The sequence below is a fragment of the Alosa sapidissima genome, chromosome 15, assembly GCF_018492685.1.
Source record: "Alosa sapidissima isolate fAloSap1 chromosome 15, fAloSap1.pri, whole genome shotgun sequence".
NCBI classification, from domain to species: Eukaryota; Metazoa; Chordata; class Actinopteri; order Clupeiformes; family Clupeidae; genus Alosa; species Alosa sapidissima.
The window spans coordinates 30,072,599-30,083,368 of record NC_055971.1 but is presented as its reverse complement, the minus strand read 5'-3'; the positions used below and the strand labels follow the sequence as shown (position 1 = coordinate 30,083,368).

The window sequence follows — 10,770 nt, the reverse complement described above, 5'->3', positions numbered from 1 at the left end:
GCCCCATACATATTGACCTCCATATTATTGAGCCCCATACATATTGACCTCCATATTAATAGACATGAGTCACTAGAGACACTTGGTCAAACTGTTTGACCACATCAGGAGGAATAAATGGTTAATATAATGGGTGCCACAGATTTAGAGCATTTCAGGGATTTACCCTGTTGTGAGCCATCAGCAGCATACATTTTTCATACATTAGTTCATTCATGTTGACAATGTTTCTAATTTATTCATTTGCAGATTCACAAGTTCAAGATGGTGGGTTTAAACCCAATTATTTTGTTTGGATGTGCAAAAAAGAATACCCTTGTCTGTGACTACATCGATGGCTTGGAGTCAGTTACAGACAACGAAAAAGAAGCAATCAAAGTCATACACTATGGGGATCTCTTAAAAAGTTAGTCCACACAATGTTTTATTTGTTTATATATACAACTTTCTACAAATGTCTATCATTTTTGGGGTATTTGTAAAGTTTCGTTGGGGTATGATGAAAGGTGTCTTGTTTTAAATACAATGTGTTGTTGTTGTTGTTATTATTATTATTATTATTATTATTATTAGTAGTAGTAGTAGTAGTAGTAGTAGTAGTATACCTATGATTTAATTAACATATATTCTATGAAATACAAGGAAGATACTGTGTATTATTGTAATAAGTAAGATTTTCACTAAGATAACTCCTCAAACAGAGATGTTTGAAAGACAGAGAGAGGCCCAGTCGTCCTCTCCGGTGGTCCCAGAAGGACAGAGAGACCCTGCAGAGATGTCAGGGAATCTTGAAGCCATGAAGGATGATGGGAACTTCTCTTGTGGTAAGAAGGACTACATGGATATTCTCTTCACCTTATCTCTGTATGTGTCCCATTTGTTCTTTATATATTGATGTTGAATCCAGAAGAGACAACAGATAATAATATAGATTCAGACAAGATTAGTGTACGTTTGAATGCATAATGTGCTGTATGATACTGCCTTTTCTACATAGGCTCTCAGGTCTTCTTAATCTTGATCTAAACGATCTCTCCTAAAGAACATGGTAACATGTCTTAACCATTTCCTTTATTGTTTATTCTCTTTTCCCCAAATGTACACTAGATCCTGCAACTGCACCCCCTACAATGGCCCTCAACGCCTCCTCACCTATTGGGCCATGTGCATTGTCTCACCCACAATCCCCCAGCAAGACCATCAACCAAAGCATACAGGTGAGGCCTCATGAATAACACCTGGAAGAGACAAGCAATTTGGAGAAAAAAGATTAGTGCACTCAATATATCCTAGTAAAGACATTTTTGTGTAGTTTTGACCTGGTTAGGTTAAACTGGGAACAGACCTAACGATTTTTTTAGTCATACCTAACAAGAACAAGATTAAGTAGACCAAAGTGTAATCCATCGCTGCTGCACAGAGTCTACCCGAGATTTGAGCCAAATCTTTCCGTCTCAGCAGCAGCTATGTCTGACAGGCACGCGACACTTTCCCATTTCTCCACCATGGAGAACCACCATGGAACCTATGTGTGAATCCTGGAAGCTCTGTTGTATTAGTGAAGGCTAATGCCATGACTAACATGGTTTCAAACAATGTTGATGGCACACACCTTACACAATTCTCACCATACTTCAGTTAGTCTGCCATGCTTATTTTCTTTTTAAAAAAATGTTTGTTTGTTTTTTTCACTTTTTTATTTTATTTAGTATCAACACATTTATAACTCTTGTTATAATCATATAATCACTCTAGCTATGGTAGGTGTTGATAGGCCACCATAATCTTTAAGATGAATGATAAGCGCTATAGGCTACTGTATCTGCAATGTAACAAGTTGAGGTGGCAACAGTATCGCTATACTTCCTGCTGAAGCGAGCCAATGGGACTTTTCATTCTACATGTGAGCTGGCAGCAGTGTTTACACAAAAAGTTTCGACTAAATCAGTCTCGCTGCCAAGTCATTTAACTGCTGGCCATCTATACTATTAGGTTGTTGAATTAATCCCAGTTGTGGCATTTTTGAGCGGATTATGTTCCGCCTCTCGTTTTCAGAATTCCACTGCCCTATTTTAACTCGCTGAAATTACTTACTTGACCCTTGAGTTTACAGTTGGGAGAGTTTGTCATCCAAGGTAAGTCTGATCAGCATTTATCAGCTAGCCACGTTTACACAAGTTGCCATATCTTTCATCCTATCTTTCATCCACTTTTGATGCTTAGCACTAACTTTGACTTAAGGGCTGAATAGCTCGAGTCATACAAACGACTGTAGCTACTGAGTTTGTAAGTTGTTTGAGATCAACTAGCGAGCTAGTTATAACAGCTAACAATAATGTCAGCTACAGTGAGTTAGTTAACCAGCACTTTTTAATTCACTGCCTGACAAACCTCTAACAACGTGTCTTTGGGCGAATTCATTACCATCTGATAGCTAACTCATTCAGACACAAACAGCAGTGACGTTAGTTAGCTATAGGTCTCTCTTTTCGTATGCTTGCCGTTACGTTAGCCAGCTCATTTTGATGTTGACGAAGCAATGCTATATCTAGCTATCGGAACGTCACATATTACCAACCGTCCCGTATTTCCAATCTCTTACGTGCATGTGTCACTAAGTCCTACTATTCATTTCTATACAAACCAAGACGGCGGATTCCTACAGAAACGTAAGCACCCACACCATAAGTGTATCTAAATGAGCTATGTGCCAAAAAATACATTATACCGTGACTCGAAGAGCTGTAAATAGTCTCGTAAGGCTGCGTGTACAAATCCTCTTGGAGCTCCAGTGGAATTTTGAATTGCGACGAGAATTCTCGGGCTAACCGTTGATGTGCCGTGAGAAAGGTTGGGAATAGGCACCCACCAGCCCAGCACTAAACTCCGAGCATGGTAAACAAAATCGGACATTTCAGGCAGTAAAAGCCCCAGTAAGAACCAAACTAGATTTTGATCAAATCTACACACCTATGGCTACTGAAAAATGTACGGTTCATTTATCAAATGTTATTTTGAAGTATTAAAAAACATCATTGTTTTAAAATGAAATGGTTGGTAATTATCGATAGTACGTTTACGATAGCTAGCTACTGAGCAAAGTTTCTTGAAGATTACAAGTAAATGAGAAATGAATTACTATTTTGTGTCATTCATTCAGTGTTAACCACTGTCAACGTTGTTAACGTGACAGGTGTTTAGGGTTACTTTGCAATTGTTGATTAAATAAAGAATAGGTATCTTGTAGTGTGTTCAAATTAAAGGACCACATCTGCAAGCCGAAGACTTTGCTGATAAACACTTTAAGTTAGCATTCATTGTACGCATTATTATCCATCAGGATTTAGGAAGGGAAGTTGTTTTCATAATGTCTGCCATTGCTTCTTCAAATGGTCCCTGGTCAAATAGCAGATGTTGTAGACCCCCATCCTATTAAGGAAGTCGATTTTACTTCGACATGTTTACCACTACTATAACCTCCGTTTGGAAACAGACATCTTTGTGTACACAATATGTCATCGTGGTGCACGGAAGGAAGAAATCAATTTCCTTTTTTGCTGATACCTAGTTAGATAGAGGTTGACCCCGAAGGAAGTTAGTCGATTGATACAAAATCTCTCAATAATGGAAAATATATAGGTGAAGGGTCAGGGGATTCCTAATAAGGAAGGTTAACAAGACACAATGTAGGGTTAGAAGGCAGTTTGTCTTTTTAGGGTCTTGTGCTCTCTCTCTCTCTCTCTCTCTGTTTAATCGTGACTCAGACCATCTGATTGTATGCCTGTGTTTGTGTTTGTGTGTTTATTGCCTGTGGTTTGAATTGTAGGAGTCGAATGGCCTCTGGTGTGACTGTGAAGATAGAGAAGCGCCCGGCTCCTGATACAGAGGATGTCCACACAAGCCCCAAAAAAGCCAGGTACCCCCAACACACACCTGACATAGCCTTGTATGAGTGTGACCTCCCCCAACACACACCTGACATAGCCTTGTATGAGCGTGACCTCCCCCAACACACACCTGACATAGCCTTGTATGAGCGTGACCTCCCTCAGTCACAAAAACGTGCTAATGTGCTAGCGGTATCATCAGGATGACATGGAACAGTGAATCTCGTGCCTTCATACTGCTGCTCCGAGCACACCAGCACATTGTTCATGAAACCTGTCCAAACATTGAAGTCACACAGTGTTGAAGACTTGCATGGCTGTAATGGTAGCCAAAATTGTTGGTTGGTTTGAAATTTGTGCACAGACCGAGGAAGACCAGAGTGGCTGAAACATTGTACAATTAAATCACCTTTGGGATCAAAGTATTATCCGGCTTCCGTTGAAATATGTGTGTGCATTCCCACAATGCGTCACATACACACACACACACACACACGCACACACACCTTTACTTATAGGAAATTGTGTGCCCTCTTCCTGTTCCATCGTCCCTGGCAGGAAGCTGCTGCCCAGCCTGAAGACGAAGCGGGCGCGGGAGCTGGTGCTGGTGATTGGCACGGGCGTGAGCTCGGCGGTAGCGCCGCAGGTGCCCGCTCTGCGCTCCTGGAAGGGCCTGATCCAGGCGCTACTGGACGCGGCCAACGACTTCGACCTGCTGGAGGAGGAGGAGAGCCGCCGCTTCCAGAAGAGCCTGCAGGAGGACAAGAACCTGGTGCACGTGGCCCACGACCTCATCCAGAAACTGTCGCCGGTGAGTAGGGGTGGGAAGCACAGACTGGGGGAGATTGTAGCCACTTCCGGTTTGGGACAACTCGGTGAAAGCAAACGCATGGACAACTGATGTGAATTAAAAATGGCACCAAATATTCAACCTCTTAGTTGGATCATTTTTCCATGAGCCAGCTGGTAGTTTGTAGGGGCACTCATTCAATCAAGCTGTCATTAACTTCAGACTGTTTGCACTTTTGCTGTTTTATCTAGCTCAGTGGAATAGTTGTATGACCTATACAATGAACAAATGCAACCACATGGTTTTGTTTTCACTGAGTACAGCCCATAGATTGCGCTTTATGTCAAGAGGAAATGACAACATGCTTTTATAATCCATAACTTGAACTGTGATACCAGTAGTATTTATGGTAGTGGCCCACGACCTGAAGCTTTTCCTGGTGATTCACATGAAAGCCTGCAACTGCCTCTATCTGGGCTGACAGAGTCAGGCAGTGATGTGGTCTCATGCTGTTTTATAAAGAGTGCTCAAAACACAGGGAATTCTGGGAAGGCACAAAACAGCTAGAAGTGATTCAGCTATTAAGTTATTCGGCAACTCGGTGCAAGTCAAGTAGAGTCTTGAAGTACTTGAGTACTTGAAGCTGTACTGTAGTTATAATTGTGGAGACAGGCAGGCAGGTGTATGATGAGACCTGTTTCATAGAGTGCTCAAAGCCCAGGCAATTATGTGAACGCTCACAATGGCTGGGAGCCCTTCCTTGTTTTGATTGCAAGTATAACTACTGATTCAATGCAAATCAAGTAGTCTTGATTTGCTGAAGCTGTAGTTAAAGTTATAGTTGCAACAGAGTCTGTTGTTGCCTTCCTAGCTTTCCTATTCTTAAGGCATGCTTGCTCTGTTTAGTCACTTGATGATCTTACATGACCTTATCTCCTGCCTTCCTGCAAGTTGAAATCGGCAGAGCGAGCTTCAGCACATGACATGACATGACGTGACATGATACCATGCAGTGAAAGGGCTAAAACTGTTGAACAGGCTCCAGAATCGGCTGAGACTGAATGACACATTACCAGGAATTCAATAACAGTGCTCATCCAGACAGAAAAAAGCTAAACAAAACGTTCTGCAAACCGACGCTGCCTAGGTGGTTATCGTTTTTATCATTGTTTAACTGCAATGGTCACATATCTTAGTAGTAAAACGAGTAAAGGTTGTCCTATGTCATATCATAGGAGATTGGGATGTGTTTGATACATTTATTTTTATACTTATTCATATTTTAAGTAACCTCTATGTTCCGTTTTAACCTTTAGTTTATATTTGACATGATCTATTGTCTATATTTGCTGGCTGCCTTTTTCCTAAATCACGGTCAATGAATGACTGTTTCTTCTTCTTTTATTTTCTTCTGTTTCTGTTTCTTCTATTTAACTTCTGTTGCTTCTATTGAAAAACAGGAAGGAATTACCATTTTGTTTTGAGTATTGTTTTGAAAACAACACAGGGTCTGTCACAAGGCCTTCAGTGTGCCCTGCTAAGCAGCGAAACAGCTGGACACTGGGATTAAGCTGCCTGGAAGTTTGGCTGTGTAGCGAAGGGAGAGGGCAAGACGAAACACAGTATGGGAAACACTGGGTTGATTACTGCCCTTGATTACTGACCTTGATTACTGACACTGCTTCTACCCTCTCTAGTGTAGCCTTGGCATTCAGTATACAAATGCAACTCTAATGCATGTATTCCTCTGTATGTAACTCAAAGGCCTGTTTCACTAATAGGCAAGAATGCTGCCCCTCTCTCAGGACTTTTGCGTGGTCATTCAACTGACCACCTGTGTAGACCGCAGTAATGAGTCCTTAGCCTTGTTCTGGGACATAGTGAGAGCCTGTGAAGTGTTTAACCCACTTTTGTGTGCCACTGGGTCAGTCGAGGAAAGCCATGGCATGGTGGATTTGGCTGACCTTGTTTGCCTGGTTGAAGGTGTCGTGCGGTAAAACACTAGGGCTTAGCTGGCCCTGGTGGGGGGGGGGGGGGGGTTATGGGGTTCGGGTGGATGGGGGTGGAGGGAGCCAGGTAGAGCTAGGCAGCCCAGGTCCACAACACAGTCATAAGTCCACATGCGTGGTTCATATGATTGCCATACCAGTCCAGTATCACAAGTTAAGCCTTTAGGTAAAAGTAACAATAAATGCTACCGTACCTGACGGAGGTGATAGTAATAACAGAGACTAATAAATGCTTTGTTTGCATTGGTGATACTGCACTGTAAACAGTGAATTATTGTATTAAATTATCGTATTAAACGCTATCTCAGTTTGTGGTGGATTTTGCTACACAGTGTCTGAGTGGCTGTGCTTGGTGAGTCCAGTTTCTTCTCGTGATACTCTCCAGCTTGCTCTTGACCTCCATGTGAAGGTCAGGGGCCCATCCAGGTGGCAGTTTCGTTCTGGCCTTGCCTGATGAAGAGCACTTTGGCTCCAAAAACGTCACCCTTTGGTGCGACCAGTAACATTTCCAAAGGAACGAGCAGCGTGCTAGTGTCTTGTGTTTCGCTTTTCTGTTCTATTATCCTTCTGAGCATGTGGCTTTTATGGAGGATGCATAACTTTTTTTAGTCTCGGCTTGGTTCTGGCTGACATCTGGGTTTGATCCGGCCCAGGTCTCAGCCGGACTCTCTGACCCTCGGCAGCTGCCTCGTGGCCCTGAGGAGAAGTGCGCAGTGGGCGTGTGAGGAGTTCAGTAGGGGTGTGTGCAGGGTGAGCGCTGGATAACTTCCTTCCTGAGGAAGTAGATCCTGGCCTCCAGCTGGGCATATTTAGAATCAACGGAGCTGCTAGCTCTTCTCTTCTCATTTTCTTTTTCCCTCTCCCTCTCTCTCTCTCTTGCTCACTCTCTTTCTCTCTTTCTCTTTCTCTCTCTCTCTCTCTCTCTCTCTCTCTCCCTCCAAGCATGTAAACACCATAATTTAGAGCATAGCTTCTTGAAGAGAAGATTCATCCAAATGCCCCTTCCTTCAACAAATCTCTCTCTCTCTCTCTCTCTCTCTCTCTCTCTCTCTATCCAGTACATTTACAGCAGTTAATGACACAAAGACTATCCAGTTTTTATGTCATTAAATGCAGTAAATGTATTAAAATATGAATGGTTTCAACACAGTGCACCACTCAGATTTTGACTTGTAACAGCAAGGGGCCCAGATTTTGTGTGTTTTTATGACATGTCTTCTGTCTGTATGTCTTGTATGAGTTGTGGTGGTGTCTGACTGTATGTTTTGTCTTCTGTCCTGAGCCTTACACTAAACCTTACACTAAACCAAATTCCAGGCGTTACAATACAATGTTTCATTGCATTGGCAATGCAGCATTGACTTGACTTCACAAGTAATAGAAATTCACTGTACTCAACGCGTAACTGTGGAATAGTGGTAGGCCTAGTCATAGTGCCTGCAGTGCTTTCATAGCGAGGGCAGTTAATATGGTATTAATATGGTTTTGCTTCTTTTAACTTGCAAAAACATCGTCCTGCGGCTTATACACAATGCGGCTAATACACAGGAAATGACTGTATGAGGTGTATGTTTTTCCCCCTTATCTGGACTTCCATTGGCTCTTGCCAGGTCTTTTGTGCACAAGGCCCGCTCAGTGTGAAGAGGTTTGAGCCACACAGACGTCCAGTAATCTCCCCAGCGGTCCACTCCTCACCGTCCACACCCTCACATTCCTGCCCTCTCCTTTTCTCACTCACACAACAATCCCCTCTTTTACCGCGGCTTGGAGCTCGCCCCTGGGTCAAACGTGACGCAAGGCCCACCTGTCTGGAGGAAAACACTGACCTCACTCGGGATCTTTAATCCAAAAGAGTGTTGACAAGGCCTCTTTAGTTTAGCTAATAATATGATTGAATTATAATGCTGCGTTGTAGTTGGTGCTTTTTCTAAAGATTAGAGTGTTTTGTTTTGCAACCACATATCAGAAAAAGTTGGGACGTTGTGTAAAATGCAAATAAAAACAGAATGTGATAATATAGTCTTGTGAACTCATATTTAGCAGCCAAAAGGACATACAGGAGACACCATATCAAATGTTGAAAATTAAACTTTTGACTATTTCATGGAAAATATATGATAATTTTGAATTTCATACCAGCAATGTTTTTAAAAGAAAAAGCTGGGCCAGGGGATGTTCACCACTGTGTTGCCTGCTTCACCTCCTTCATTTGAATGATGATTACATTCTGTTTTTATTCACATTTTACACAACGCCCCAACTTTTCTTGATTTGGGGTTGTAGACAAATCTATCACAAAACAAATTTAGCTGAGATATCTGAAGTGGACCCTCTATGTTTAATCTTTCAGTTCATAAGTGCGAGAGTGAAAATAAGCATTCGGAATGTTGCTGTGTGTAAATAGTTATTGGACACAAGAGGTTACACGCAAGAGTGCTGTCAATATGATGAAAGAATATGTCTGCATAGATAGATAGATAGATAGATAGATAGATAGATAGATAGATAGATACTTTATTGATCCCTAGGGGAAATTCAAAAGAAACACAAAGACACAGAGCTACCTCGACATGCTGCCACTCTCGTCGGCGCCGGAACCGTAACCCGACATCAGCATCAACACTTATCCTCTGTCTTCTCCTTCTCTCTTCCTCCTCTTCTCCCCCTCTTTCTCCCTCCTCTCCCTCTCCCTCCCTCTGGGCCGTAGCGGACAGGGAATGTGCGCTCCACGTTCTTCAAGGACTGCCTGTACGAGGTGTTCGACAGCCTTGAGAGTAAGATGGAGGACGCGGGGAAGCACCTGCTGCGCTCGGTGCTGCAGCTGATGGAGAGCGGCGCGCTCGTGCTCACCACCAACTTCGACAACCTGCTGGAGATCTACGCCGCCCACCAGGGCACGCGCCTCGAGTCGCTCGACCTCACCGACGAGAAGAAGGTACCAGAGACACACACATACACACATATACACACACGCCATTTACACAACCTCACCGACAAGAAGAAGGTATCAGAGACACACAGACATACACACATATACACACACGGCAGGGCACGGCACGCGCCTCGATTCACACAACCTCACCGACGAGAACAAGGTACCAGAGAGACAGAGAGAGAGAGACACACACACACACACATATACACACACATCAGGGTACGCGCCTCGATTCACACAACCTCACCGACGAGAACAAGGTACCAGAGACAGACACATGTACACATGTACACGTATACACACACATACACACACACACACACACACATACACAAACGCACACACACACACACACACGCACACACACACACTGTATGGCTTTTTCAGTTAGCATGCAGTGGGCTAATGTGTGTGAGCGTTTTTTTTTCATTGTTTTTATTTTCTCTTTAGAGATATTGCATGAGTGCAGAACATCAGAACAGCAGGGTGATGCTAATGTGTAGCTGCTGTAAGGGGTTTTGGGACAGCACAGTCTCAGAACAAGATGTACCGCTACATAGCCATGTCTCACTATTAGACCATGACATGCAGGCCTTTTATGTGGAACTTGAGGTCATCTCTGTGTGTGTGTGTGTGTGTGACCTATTTATAGAGGACTCATACTATACAAAAACTCTCAAATACCAGCCTTTGATTTCTGCCATTGAGAGTTTTAGTGTTTGGTAGCCTAGGTCATGTACTGTACATAGGTTGGAGGTCCGTGGACTTTGCTTTGGGGGACTATATAAAATTAAGGCCAAGCTGCTAGTGAAGTACTGTTCTATATCAGCAATTATAGGAAGCATGTTTATTTGGAAGAGACGATGCTTCCTATACCCCTGAATCTGTAAACTCATTGTAGATTGCTGAACTGCTTTAATTTACTGGATTATTCAGAAGATTTGATTCCTAATGTAACTTGTGTGTGTGTGTGTGTGTGTGTGTGTGTGTGTGTGTGTGTGGAGGCAGGGGCTGGACACCCAGTTTAAATAGAGCCATCACTGATGAGAAGGTTGTTAATGGAACTCAATGGAAATGTTGGAACAGGTGCTCAAGGACATCGGCCTGCAGTTTGTAATGACACAAATATTGGTTTTGCATCTTTGTGAA

At 42.9% G+C, this 10,770-nt stretch overlaps 1 protein-coding gene and 1 long non-coding RNA gene across 2 annotated transcripts in view; one reads left to right on the top strand and one right to left on the bottom strand.

Annotated features, from left to right (window-relative positions):
• Nucleotides 1-554: 554 nt before the first annotated feature.
• On the bottom strand, nt 555-2,777 carry LOC121683436. The gene is made up of 3 exons (XR_006022791.1): nt 2,729-2,777; nt 1,153-1,238; nt 555-882 (listed from the first exon to the last, which is right to left on the bottom strand). It is a non-coding gene; the product is annotated as an uncharacterized LOC121683436 (long non-coding RNA).
• The window catches only part of fam118b (family with sequence similarity 118 member B), a 17,507-nt gene continuing 8,606 nt past the window's right edge, over nt 1,870-10,770 (top strand). The window contains exons 1-4 of the mRNA XM_042063075.1: nt 1,870-2,135; nt 3,827-3,916; nt 4,446-4,698; nt 9,394-9,621. Coding sequence (XP_041919009.1) covers nt 3,834-3,916; nt 4,446-4,698; nt 9,394-9,621 — 564 coding nt within the window. The 5' untranslated portion in view covers nt 1,870-2,135; nt 3,827-3,833. The remainder of the gene's footprint in view (nt 2,136-3,826; nt 3,917-4,445; nt 4,699-9,393; nt 9,622-10,770) is intronic.